This window comes from Crocuta crocuta, unplaced genomic scaffold (genome assembly GCF_008692635.1).
Source record: "Crocuta crocuta isolate KB4526 unplaced genomic scaffold, BGI_CrCroc_1.0 scaffold441, whole genome shotgun sequence".
Classification (NCBI taxonomy): Eukaryota; Metazoa; Chordata; class Mammalia; order Carnivora; family Hyaenidae; genus Crocuta; species Crocuta crocuta.
Window position 1 is genome coordinate 85,203 of NW_027527822.1, and position 13,408 is coordinate 98,610.

A 13,408-nucleotide genomic window follows, 5' to 3' on the forward strand; every position below is an offset into this window, starting at 1 on the left:
AAAGGGCGGCACAGAGAACAGGTACAGTCTGGGTGTGGATGAGAAGATTTAAGGAGGGGGACCAGGGTTGGATCAATCTGGAGAAGGCCCACCACCCTTTAGATGCATAAGGAATGGACTTGGTAGGTACGTGGAGCCAAGAGATACAGAGAGAGGTGAGCGTGTGTCAGGTGTCTTGCACCCTAGGCTGTGGTCATTCCAAATTGTAATTTGAAGTGTTCCACAGCTCCACAGTCCCTCTCCTTCCCATCAGCATCATTTATGCATTTAGGTTGATGCTGTGCTTTTCCAAAACTAGTAATGTGAAGGGATCAATCCCAAACACAACAGTGGATTCATTTTTCTAAAATCTGGGAGAGGTGGAAGAGAGAAAGTTGTGCCAGCTGACCTTTGCTCTTTGTGGAACCCTAAATCTACATAGGGAAACTGAACTCTGTGAGCTCTGTAATAAGTGGCTGTGTGTGGTAAATGCTGGGAAAGTGTTTTTTTTTTCCTTTTAACCATCTATTTTTACAGTCTTTGATCTTTTTTGTTTGTATCAGACTGACAAACCTAGTTAAGTGATGGAAAACATAGTCACACATCTTTCCACCATGTGAACAGTGCAGTGTTAGGGACGTGAGTTAGGAAATCCGTGATCCTGATCTAAATCTTGGCTTTGAATCAATTTTTATTTCTGTGAAACCTTGGGCAAGCTCCCTAGTTTCTCTTAAGTCTGAGTTCCTCTTCCACAAAACGGGCATAGAAATATATGCATGTCATATGGCTTTGTGAGAGTTAGATAAGAAAAATCATTAGTACAGGGCCTAGCTCATGAGAGACTCAATAAATGTCAGTTCTAATTATAATTGTGAAATTTGCCAGGAGACCTTAAAGAGATGTTATGTGTTTATTCCCGTCCCCCATATACCCAAGTTTCACTGTATTTGTTTCTATCAATCAATGGATCAATAGAAGTGCACTCAAAGACCGTCCCCTTCTCTGCCTGCTTCTGTGTACTTTCTCTATCCAACCACATGCTGCTCTGTTTCTATCTTAGTTACTCATTTCCTGGGTCAAAGTAGAAATGGGGAACCAGAGTCTTTCTATTGGAAGGAACTTAAAAGCCATATTTTCCACTCTGTAATTTTATAGATGAGGAAACTGAAGTTGAGGAATAATGAAGAGTTTATTGTAGGCCATAGCCCAGTAATCGATGAGACCAAAATCTCTTGGTGATATGTGGAAGTGACATCATGGAGCAATTGGTTTGGGCATATATAACACTGTTAATGTGATTGCATTTGTGTGTTTAATTACTGTTTCTGTCCACAGGGACACCTTTCTTCCATGGCTCAGGATACACTTCTGAGTCAGGCCAACAGGAGAACATTCTGGTCAGTATTTGGTTCACTCTTTTTCTTTTATCTTCTTTTCTCTTCTCTTTTCTTTTCTTTTTCTTTATTTTGTTAAATGTTTATTTACTTATTTTGAGGAAGAGAGAATGTGAATGAGCAGGGGAGAGGCAGAGAGAATCCCAATCAGGCTCCACGCTGTGTGGAGCCCAATGTGGGGCTCAATCCCATGACCCCTAGATCATGACCTGAGCTGAAACCAGAAGTTGGACACTGAACTGACTGAACCACCCAGGTGCCTTTGGTTCACTTCTCAAAATTAAAGATGACAACTAACAGTTGGTGTGTATATATATGTGTGTGTATATATATATATATATATATATATATATATATATATATTGCTTTGTATTCTGGGTTTTTCATAGTTTAATTCTCTCCAAAGAGGACAGACTTTAAAAATGACTCTCCTTACCCATATGCTGGTTCCACTGTTCCAGCTTCCCCGTGTGGACCTATGCCCAAGGACCCTGACCAGAGCCACGGATGAGCATGGCAAGTGTCCGCTGCAAGCTGGCCCGTTACCTGCAGGATCTGGAAGACGCAGACTTTAAGAAATTCAAGATGCACTTAGAAGACTACCCTTCTCAGAAGGGGTTCAGCCCACTCCCTCGGAGTCAGACAGAGAAAGCAGACCACATCGATCTAGCTACTCTGATGATTGACTTCAATGGTGAGGAGAAGGCATGGGCCATGGCAGTGTGGATTTTTGCTGCAATCAACAGGAGAGACCTTTACGAAAAAGCTAAGAGGGATGAACCAGAATGGGGTGAGTGGAAGGAAGACAACATTTTTAAAAATTGTGATAAAACACACATAACATTTACCATTTCTAAGCATATGATTCATTCATGTTGTGCAGTCAATCTCCAGAACATTTTTTCATCTTACAAAACTCTGTACCCATTAAACAATAATTCTTCATCCTTTCCCCTCAGCTCCTTGAACCACCACTTTTTGTTTCTATGGATCTGACTACTCTTGGTACCTCTTATAAATTTAATCATAAAGTGTTTGTATGTGGCTTATTTTATTTAGGATAAAGTCCTCACGCTTCATCCAAGTTGTCACACATAACGTGATTTCATTCTTTTTGAAGGTGGAATAATATTCTCTGGTCTGTGTACATCACATTTGGTTCATCTATTCATCCATCAGTGGACATTCAGATTGCTTATAGCTTTTGATTGTTGTGAATAATGCTGCTAGAAACATGAGGGTACAAGCCTCTTTGATACCCTGCTTTCAATTCTTTTGGGTATATGTTCAGAAGTGGAATTATTGGATCATCTGACAATTCTAGGTTCAATTATGGGAGGAGCTCCCATAATATTTTCCACAGTGGCTACACCATTTTGCCCTCACATCAGCAGTATACAAGGGCTCTAATTTTTTTTTATCCTCAACACTTATTTTATTTTTGTTTTGATAGTAGCTATTCTAATGGCTGTGAGATGATATCTGATTGTGGTTTTGATTTGCATTTCCTGATTGACTACGGATATTGAATGACTTTTTATGTGCTTATTAGCCATTTGGTTATCTTTGGAGAAATGTCTATTTGACTCCCTTTTCCCATATTTTAATTGAATTATTTGTCTTTGTTGTTATTGCTGTTGTTGTTGTTGTTGACTTGTGAGAACTCTTTTTATGTCCTGGATATTACCACTTATCAGATATATGATTTGCACATATTTTCTCCCATTCCATGGATTGTCTTTTCACTCTGTTGATGCAATAAAGTTAACGTTTGTTTTATTCTTAATAATTCCATTTTTATCTTTGCTTTACCCTTTTTCTGCCTCTCCTGATAGTGTCATGAGACATTGGAGGAAAGCAGTTTGGTTTCTTTCTAGCTCCTTTAAAAATTTGAGTCAGGGCTCATCTGGTCCCTAGGAACTATGGACATGTTGGGGGGTGGTCTTTCTTTCTGGCTTGGTGTTCTGAGCAAGAGAAGGGCACAAGGAAGGGCTCAAAGGAATCTAGAAGATCACAGGATGATGATGTTGAGCTAGTAGAAAGGAGGAATAAAAATGAATCAGCAGATCAGGAGAAGCACGACGAGGGGGGGCAGCGATATGGGCATAATGAGGGAGAGAAACATGATAATGTGGGCATAAGGTGGGGGTGCACAGCAGTGGGATGTTATAAAAATTGCATACAACACAATTAAAATTGTGTCAGTACTTAAATGCTAATTAACCAAATTAAGGTATAATAATCATTGTTGCAGAAGTAGTTCACTTAAGCAGTTTTTATGGATTTTGGTCATTCCTTGTAAGAATTCCATGAGGTTGACATTAAAAAAAAATTATTTGTTGGCTCTATACCCAACATGGGCCTTGAACTCACAACCCCTAGATCAGGAGTTGTATGCTCTACCAACTGAGCCAGCCAGGAGCCATGAGGCTGGCATTCTCAAATGGACTTTCAGTTTTGTTATGAAATAAGACACGCAAGTCAACTAAAAAAACACACTATGATTCCATTTATAAGAGCTACTAGAGTAGTTAAATTATAGAGACAGAAAGTGGTTGCCAGGGGCTGCAGGCATTGGGGAATGGGGAATTGTTCTTTAATGGGTATAGAGTCTCTGTTTTCTAAATAGATCATTTTGGAGATTGGCCAACAACTTGAAGTGAGCCTGAAAGAGATTCTGGTTGCCTGAGGTTCTGTTTTAGTCAGATTCAAGACCTGGATTCAATGCCAGTTGTGCCTTGGGCTGAAGCCTGGCTCTTAACCACTATGCTATCTTGGCTTCTGTAACTGGACTCTGACATGGGAGAATTATAACTAGGGTTAGAAGTTTTGTTTGTTTGTTGTTGTTGTTGTTGTTGTTGAAGGGGAGCAGATTGTAGGGTTAGGCTTTAGAATATGGAAGTCATGGTTTTGGTTTGAGTTAATGTTTAGATTTTGCTTTGTGATTGGGTTGCCAATAGCATTTACATTCAGAATAAATAGACACCTATCAGGAATCTTTTTTTTTTTTAACGTTTATTTATTTTTGAGAGAGAGACAGAGACAGAGAGGGAGTGCAGGCATGGAGGGAAAGGGAGGGAGACAGAAAAGCTTAAGCAGGCTCCGGGCTCTGAGCTGTCAGTACAGAGCCTGACAAGGGGGTCGAATTCACGAATGGTGAGATCATGACCTAACCTGAAGTCAGACGCTTAATCAACTTAGCCACCCAGGTGCCCCAGGAATCTTTTTTTTTTTTTTAATTTTTTCCTTTTTTTTTTTTTTGAAAGAAAGAGACAGAATGTGAGAGAAGGAGGGGCACAGAGAGAGGGAGATACAGAATCTGAAACAGGCCAGGCTCTGAGCTGTCAGCACAGAGTCAGACATGGGGCTTGAACCCACCAACCATGAGATCGTGACCTGAGTTGAAGTCTGACACTTAATCAACTGAGTCACCCAGATTCCCCCTTACCAGGAATCTTTTAGGTTGCTCTTGGGTTCCTCTTCACCTCAAATTATCTCCCAAATATTTCCCTTGGTTGTTTAGCACTTGTTCTACTGTAATTTAATTTATTTGGTGAAATGCCTCTTTGGGATGTGTAATTTAATGACTGTGTAGATCTATGATTCTCAACTGTACCTCCATGTTGGAGCTTTCAAAATATAATGGACTACATGCAGAAGATCGAAACTGGGTCATTTTCTTACACTATACACAAAAATAAACTCAAAATAGATGAAAGACCTAAATGTGAGACAGAAAACTACCAAAACCCTAGTGGAGAAAGCAGACAACACTCTCTTTGACCTCAGCTGCAGCAATTTCTTGCTCAACACATTTCCAAAGGCAAGAAAAATAAAAGCAAAAATGAACTATTGGGACTTCATCAAGATAAAAAGCTTCTGCACTGCAAAGGAAAAATCAACAAAACTAAAAGGTAACCAATGGAATGGGAAAAGATATTTGCAAATGACATATTGGATAAACAATTAATACCCAATATCTATAAAGAACATACCAAAGTCAATACAAGAAAAACAAATAATCCAGTGAAGAAATGGGCAGAAGACATGAACAGACACTTTTCCAAAGAAGACAGTCAGATGGCTAACAGTCACATGAAACGATGCACAGCATCCATCCTCATCAGGGAAATACAAATCAAAACCACACTGAGATACCACCTCACGCCAGTCAGAGTGGCTAAAAACAACAGCTCAGAAAACTACAGATGCTGGTGGGGATGTCGAGAAATGGGAACCTCTTGCATTGTTGGTAGGAATGCAAACTGGTGCAGCTGCTCTGGAAAAAGTGTGGAGGTTCTTCAAAAAAATTAAAATAGTACTACCCAATGACCCAGCAATAGCACTACTAAGAATTTATCCAAAGGATACAGGAGTGCTGATTCATAAGGGCATTTTTACCCCAATGTTTATATCAGTGCTTTCAACAATAGCCAAATCGTGGAAAGCACCCAAATGTCCATCAACTGATGAATGCATAAAGAAGATGTGGTATATATATATATAAAAGAATACTACTTGGCAATAAGAAAGAATGAAATCCTGCCATTTGCAATGACGTGGATAGAACTGGAGGGTAATATGCTAATTGAAATGAGTCAGTCAGAGAAAGACAGATATCATATGTTTTCACTCATCTGTGGATCTTGAGAAACTTAACAGAAGACTGTGGGGAAAGGGAAGGGGAAAAAATAGTTTCAAACAAAGAAGGGGCCAACCCATAAGAGCCTCTTAAATACAGAGAACAAACTGAGGGTTGATGGGNAATTAAAATAGTACTACCCAATGACCCAGCAATAGCACTACTAAGAATTTATCCAAAGGATACAGGAGTGCTGATTCATAAGGGCATTTTTACCCCAATGTTTATATCAGTGCTTTCAACAATAGCCAAATCGTGGAAAGCACCCAAATGTCCATCAACTGATGAATGCATAAAGAAGATGTGGTATATATATATATAAAAGAATACTACTTGGCAATAAGAAAGAATGAAATCCTGCCATTTGCAATGACGTGGATAGAACTGGAGGGTAATATGCTAATTGAAATGAGTCAGTCAGAGAAAGACAGATATCATATGTTTTCACTCATCTGTGGATCTTGAGAAACTTAACAGAAGACTGTGGGGAAAGGGAAGGGGAAAAAATAGTTTCAAACAAAGAAGGGGCCAACCCATAAGAGCCTCTTAAATACAGAGAACAAACTGAGGGTTGATGGGGAGGTGGGCAGGGGAGATGGGAAAATGGGTGATGGGCACTGAGGAGGGCATTTGTTGGGATGAGCACTGGGTTTTGCATGTAAGTGATGAATCACGGGGATCTAACCCTGAAACTAAGAGCACACTGTGTACAATGTATGTTAGCTAACTTGACAATACATTATATTAAAAAGGTATATAATGGTGCTGGACTCCACCTAAGATAGACTGAAAAATAATCACTGGGGGTGGATTCCCAGAATCAGTATTTTTAAATGTTTTCATTTATTTTGAGATAGAGAGAGGGAGAAATCAGGGGCAGGGAAGAGAGAGTGGGAGAGAGAGAATCCCAAGCCACCTCCATGAGTCAGCGCAGAGCCTGACATGGGACTGGAACTCATGAACCATGAGATCATGACCTGAGTCGAAATGAAGAGTCTGACAATCAACTGAGCCTGCCAGGTGCACCTCAAAATCAGCACTTAAACATTTTTAAAATGTTTTTTATTTATTTCTGGTGGGGGGAGAGAGAAAGAGAGAGAGAGAGATAGCATGAGCAAGGGAAGGTCAGAGAGAGAGGGAGATACAGAATCTAAAACAGGCTTCATTCAGGCTCTGAGCTAGCTGTCAGCACAGAGCCTGACGCGGGGCTCAAACCCATGAACCGTGAGATCATGACCTCAGCCGAAGTCGGACGCTCAACCGACCAAGCCATCCAGGTGCCCCTAAAATCAGTATTTTTAAAGCTTCCTAGGTGAATCTCAAGTCAGCTGGGATTTTGAACCATTGAGTTAGACAAGCCAGATTGGTAATTCTGACCCTAGGAGACTAAGAATGTGGGTATGACTAATTTTAGACATTTGGGGGCAGGGAAGATTAATCCTGCTGGTCCATTGCCATTTTAAGATTATGGAGGCATTTATGAGTGCATGAATGCCATGAAGTGGATGTCCAACTGCACATCTGTCATCTGCAGCTCTGAGCTCTGTTTTTCTTTGGGAGAGATCTGGGTCAGGGGACTTTGAGCGGTGTCAGCCGTTGGGTACTGAGTCTGAATTATGTCACCTTAGTCAGGAGTTCTGACTTTTAAACTTGTATTTCTTTTTCCTTTTGTTTTCAGATAATGCACGTGTGGTATGCCGGGAAGAAAGCCTTGAAGAAGAGTGGATGGGTTTATTGGAGTACCTATCCAGAATCTCTATTTGTAAAAAAAAGAAGGGTAAGCAATGGGAGTAGGGTTCCCATTGGGTTTGGAAACCCTGTTTTGGAGGCTGGGAAGCTTGGTCACCCTATATGGTCCTGCTCCTTGGGGGTACAAAGGCCCATTTCAGGAAGAAACAGAACTAAAGCTGTAGAAACAACTCAATGTTCACATGGCTTCTTGCAGTTCCAGAACCAAGGGAAGGTGTTTGAGTATTTCAGGTTTTAAAAGCTATGGGATGCCAAATACCTAAAGGAATAAAATGGAAGAAAAAGGATTTTTATGGGGGTGCCTGGGTGGCTCAGTTGGTAAAGCATCTTACTCTTGATTTTGGCTTAGGTCATGATCTCACAGTTCATGAGTTCCAGCCCTGAAGTGGGCTCTGAGCTGACTGTGAAGAGCCTGCCTGAGATTCTCTCTCTGCCCCTCCTCTGCACTCTCTCTTTCTCTCTCTCAAAAATAAATAAATAAACATTGTAGAAAAAGGATTTCTGGTAGCTGACAGTGCCTATGGCACTTTGCTGTTCTGATCTGCTGTGTATAGGAAGGTTTTGACATTCTAGATTTTCTGGGACTGTCTGTACCTGCACAGTGAAGAGAACCTGCACTTCCCATTTCTCAGCTCTGGCCATCACTCCCTATGGGTCAGAGACCGTTGTTGAGAGCTTTTGTATGCTTGGGCTTCTCCCAAAGTCTACCTTTCTGTTTTTGCCTCAGATTACTGTAAGAAGTACAAAAAACATGTGAGGAGCAGATTCCAGTGTATCAAAGACAGGAATGCCCGTCTGGGTGAGAGTGTGAATCTCAACAAACGCTATACCAGGCTGCGTCTTGTCAAGGAACACAAGAACCAGCAAGAGAGGGAACATGAGCTCCTGGCCATCGGCAGGACTTCAGCCAAGATGCTGGACAGCCCCGTGAGTTCTCTGAATGTGGAACTACTGTTTGAGCCTGATGACCAACACTCTGAGCCCGTTCACACGGTGGTATTCCAGGGAGCAGCAGGCATCGGGAAAACAATACTAGCAAGGAAGATCATGTTGGACTGGGCATCAGAGAAAATTTACCAGGACAGGTTTGACTATTTGTTTTATATCCACTGTCGGGAAGTGAGCCTCGGGACACGGAGGAGCCTGGGGGACCTGATCGTCAGCTGCTGCCCAGATCCAAACCCACCCATATGGAAGATTGTGAGCAAACCTTCCCGGATTCTCTTCCTCATGGATGGCTTCGATGAACTTCAGGGCGCCTTCGACGAGCACACAGAAGCGCTCTGTACAAACTGGCAGAAGGTAGAGCGGGGAGACATTCTCCTGAGCAGCCTCATCAGAAAGAGGCTGCTTCCTGAGGCCTCTTTACTTATCACCACCAGACCTGTGGCCCTGGAGAAACTGCAGCATTTGCTGGACCGTCCCCGTCATGTGGAGATCCTGGGTTTCTCAGAGGCAAAAAGAAAGGAATATTTTTTCAAGTATTTCTCAGATGAGCAGCAAGCCAGGGAGGCCTTCAGGCTGATTCAGGAGAATGAGATTCTCTTCACCATGTGCTTTATCCCCTTGGTCTGCTGGATTGTGTGCACTGGGTTGAAGCAGCAAATGGATAGTGGCAAGAGTCTTGCCCAGACATCTAAGACTACCACTGCAGTGTATATCTTCTTCCTCTCCAGTTTGTTGCAATCTCGCAGAGAGAACCAGAACCACGATGTCTCTACTAACCTCCGGGGTCTCTGTTCCTTGGCCGCAGATGGAATCTGGAACCAGAAAATCCTGTTTGAGGAGTGTGACCTTAGGAATCATGGCCTTCAGAAGGGGGATGTGTCTGCTTTCTTGAGGATCAACCTATTCCAAAAGGAAGTGGACTGTGAGAAATTCTACAGCTTCATCCACATGACGTTCCAGGAGTTCTTTGCTGCCATGTACTACCTGCTGGAAGAGGAAGAACAGGGAGAGATGAGGAGCTTGCCGTGGAGTAGTTCCAAGCTTCCTAACCGAGATGTTACAGTCCTTCTTGAAAACTATGGCAAATTTGAAAAGGGGTATCTGATTTTTGTTGTTCGCTTCCTCTTTGGCCTTGTAAACCAGGAGAGAACCTCCTACTTGGAGAAAAAACTGAGTTGCAAGATCTCTCAGCAAATCAGGCTGGAGCTGCTAAAATGGATTGAAAAGAAAGCCAAGGCCAAGAATCTGCAGATCCAGCCCAACCAGCTGGAGTTGTTCTACTGTTTATATGAGATGCAAGAGGAGGACTTTGTGCAGAAGGCCATGGGCCATTTCCCCCAAATTGAGATCAGTCTCTCTACGAGAATGGACCATGTAGTTTCTTCTTTTTGCATTGAGAACTGTCGAGGTGTGGAATCACTTTCCCTTAGGCTGCTTCATAACTCTCCAAAGGAGGAGGAGGAGGAAGAGGAGGAGGAGGAAGTGCAATGCTGTGAGGTGGACCACTGTGTCCTCCTAGATCCTCATGCTGCCTATACTCACCGGTAAGGCAATTTGGCTTTAGGCAGGTGATAGAATGGTAGTGCTGCCTTCCACTTTCTAGCCACCTTTCTCCGGGCATTTGTTCTCTCTTCCCACTTCTCAATTGTTTTCAAAATGTGGTTGCAACATAGGCACCTGGGTGGCTCAGTCAGTTAAGTGTCAGACTCTTGATTTTAGCTCAGGTCATGATCTCACAGTTCATGAGATCAAGCCGAACATCGGGCTCTGCGCTGACAGCACTGACAGCATGGATCCTGCTTGGGATTCTGTCTCTTCCTCTCTCTCTGCCCTCCCCTGCTACTGTGTGTGCTCCCTCAAAATAAATACATAAGCATTTAAAAACATGTGATTGCAACAGCTACATAATAATGCCACCACCACCCATTTCTACTAGACTCCTTCAATGGTAGAGATTGACTAGTAGAGGAAAAGTACGTGGACAAACGGATGAGAAAAAAAGCCAACAACAACAACAAAAAAAAAAATAAGCAAATATTTGGTGGATGTGAACTCAGTGCAAGGTATTACATGGGGAAGAAAGTTGAATGCAGTGTTGTGAACTCAAATTGCTTGTAATCTACTTGGGGCTCTAGTGCATAGTATCCAGTCAATACCCAAACAACGAAACGACCCCAGTGACTGTCCCAGGAACAGAGAGGATAAAGGGACTTCAGTGCTGGGTGCTGGGAGTGGGGATGGGGGCTCCTCAGAGGAGTGAGGTTTGAGTCTGCCTTGAAGGATCTGTAGGATGTGAGTCAGTGCAGGAGAAGGTAAAGGGATTTTGGCGATGGGGTCTGTGTAACAAGGCATAAATGTGGTCTGAGGAGCAGTGTATGTAGGAGATGGTAGGGGAAGGTCATGACTTCATTGAAACAAATATGAAGGGAAATTGAAGGAAATAGGGCTGGAGAGGTGGGGGTACTTTTAAGCTTCCCCTTTCTGTTAATAACGAGGAAGTCACCAACAGCACCCTATTCAGGGTCTGTTCACCAACTTTGCAGGAGGTTGAAACCAGTCACTGTGTCTGTACAGCAAAGCAGTTCAGTTCTCTGACCTCTGAAATCCCTGCTTGGGAAAGGCCACAGCTACGGTGGGAATGTGGATGCTCTGTGTATGCCTGAGTTTAACCTGCAAGAAAACACTTGACATGGGGCAAAATTAAAGCGATATGGGGCTGGCCTTTCTACCAGGAGCAATGAATTGTCAGCTCCCTCTCTCTCTCTTGGCAGCACTATAAGGATAACCTTTTTTATTTATCATTTGGTCATCAAGGACCAACCGCTGGGGCTTCAGTGAGACTGAGGCCCAGGCCCTACTCACAGTGATGTAAGGTTTGGTTGTGGGAACAGTTGGGACAAAAGAATGGACCACTGGGAGAGATCAGCTATATAAGATCACCTGTAGGATGCACCAGAAGCCCACCTTTGGGAGCCCTTGAGCAGCTGGACTCTGAAGGATGGAGCATGAGACAGCCAAGCATGGGCAAGGGTAGCTCAAACAGAGGGAATAGTGGGTTCAGAAGACAGGAGTTGGGGAAGCAGCATATGTCTCTATGATAGGAAATAGTTCAGAACAGCTGGAGAGAGGGAGAAAGAGACAGGAAGTGAGGGAAGGAGGCATATCTACTCATTAGGGTCCTAAAAACTAGACTGAGAACAGACCTGACCAAGGTGACACAGCCATGGAGAAGGCTGGCAGAAACTCAGACTAAAAGTCCTAATGACAAGCCTGACACTCATCTTGCTAGATGACAGGTACCTTCTTCTGAGGGCAGGAGCTTGCTTTTGTGTATTCTAGAACCTTCTGAAGCCCAGTAGCATGGGCTTCTACCCCATGCTTGTTAGAAGTGCAGAATTGTAGGCCCAGTCCTAGACCCACAAGTCAGAATCTGCATTTCAACAAGAGCTATACATTGGAAGCACCTTGAAGGCTTAAAATTATTGATATGCTTGGTCCCACCTCAGAGATTCTGACTTTATTCCTATGGTAAGGCCTGGCCTAGGGGTTTTTGAGAGCATTGTGGATGCTGTTATGTACTCAGTGTGAGAACTAGGTTCTGGATCACTTCCAGAGTGTCCAGGGCATTGGGCAGGAGAGCTGACCAATGAGACGGGAAAAGAAGGATATTTGACAGAGGGACTAGGGGGTACACAAAGGCAGCCAGTCACAGGCTCAAGCAATGTTCATAATAAGGTGTGTAGGACAGTCTTACCAGGGCCCCCTAGCCTGTGTTATTCCTCAGTAAGCAATCTTTGTTTTTGTGAGTCCTTTTCTTTTCTCTTCTTTTCTTTTTTCTTTTCTTTTCTTTTCTTTTCTTTTCTTCTTTTCTTTTCTTCTTTCTCTTTCTCTCTTTTTCTTTCTTTCTCTCTCTTTTCTTTTTCTTTCTTTCTTTCTTTCTTTCTTTCTTTCTTTCTTTCTTTCTTTCTTTCTTTCTTTCTTTCTTTCTTTCAGTTTATGTGTTTATTTTGAGGGGGGCGGGCAGAGACAGAGGGAGGGAAAGAGAATCCCAAGCAGGCTCCACACTGTCAGCACAGAGCTTGATACTGGAGTCAATCTCATGAACTGTGAGATCATAACCTGATCTGAAATCAAGAGCCAGACGATTAACTGACTGAGCCACCCAGGCTACCTCTGTAAATCATTTTAGAATCCTTGGGAGGTCTTGGTCTCAAATGGTGTCAGCCACTCCTGATTTTCTTTTCTCTCTTCCTTCGTTACAATTTCTAGGTTGGTGAACTGTCATCTCACTATTAGCCTTTGGCAGGGTCTCTTCTCTGTCCTAAGCACTAGCTGGAACCTCACTGAACTGAACCTCAGTGACAATGCTCTGGGGGACCCAGGGATAATGGTGTTATGTCAAATGCTCCAGCGTCCTGGCTGTAATATTCGGAGATTGTGGTAAGAACCTGCCTCTGTGTGTGTGTGTGTGTGTGTGTGAGTGAGATACAAAGACTGGAGGAAGACCACAGAGTCCAGGTCAGTGGTTTATTAGTTTTCTAGGGCTGCTATAACAAAGTACCATAGACTGAGATGTTTAAATAACAGAAATTCATTTTTTTCATAGTCCCAGAAGTCCAAGATGAAAATGTCAGCAGGGTTGGTTTCTTCTGAGGCCTCCCTTATTGGCTTACAGATGATGGTCTTCTCCCTGTGT

At 42.8% G+C, this 13,408-nt stretch overlaps 1 protein-coding gene across 2 annotated transcripts in view; it reads left to right on the forward strand.

Annotated features, from left to right (window-relative positions):
* Positions 1-1,313: 1,313 nt before the first annotated feature.
* The window catches only part of NLRP3 (NLR family pyrin domain containing 3), a 47,607-nt gene continuing 35,512 nt past the window's right edge, over positions 1,314-13,408 (forward strand). For both annotated transcript variants that reach the window (XM_077775896.1, XM_077775901.1), the window contains exons 1-5: positions 1,314-1,376; positions 1,835-2,163; positions 7,694-7,792; positions 8,492-10,256; positions 12,982-13,152. In XM_077775896.1, coding sequence (XP_077632022.1) covers positions 1,881-2,163; positions 7,694-7,792; positions 8,492-10,256; positions 12,982-13,152 — 2,318 coding nt within the window. In that variant the 5' untranslated portion in view covers positions 1,314-1,376; positions 1,835-1,880. The remainder of the gene's footprint in view (positions 1,377-1,834; positions 2,164-7,693; positions 7,793-8,491; positions 10,257-12,981; positions 13,153-13,408) is intronic.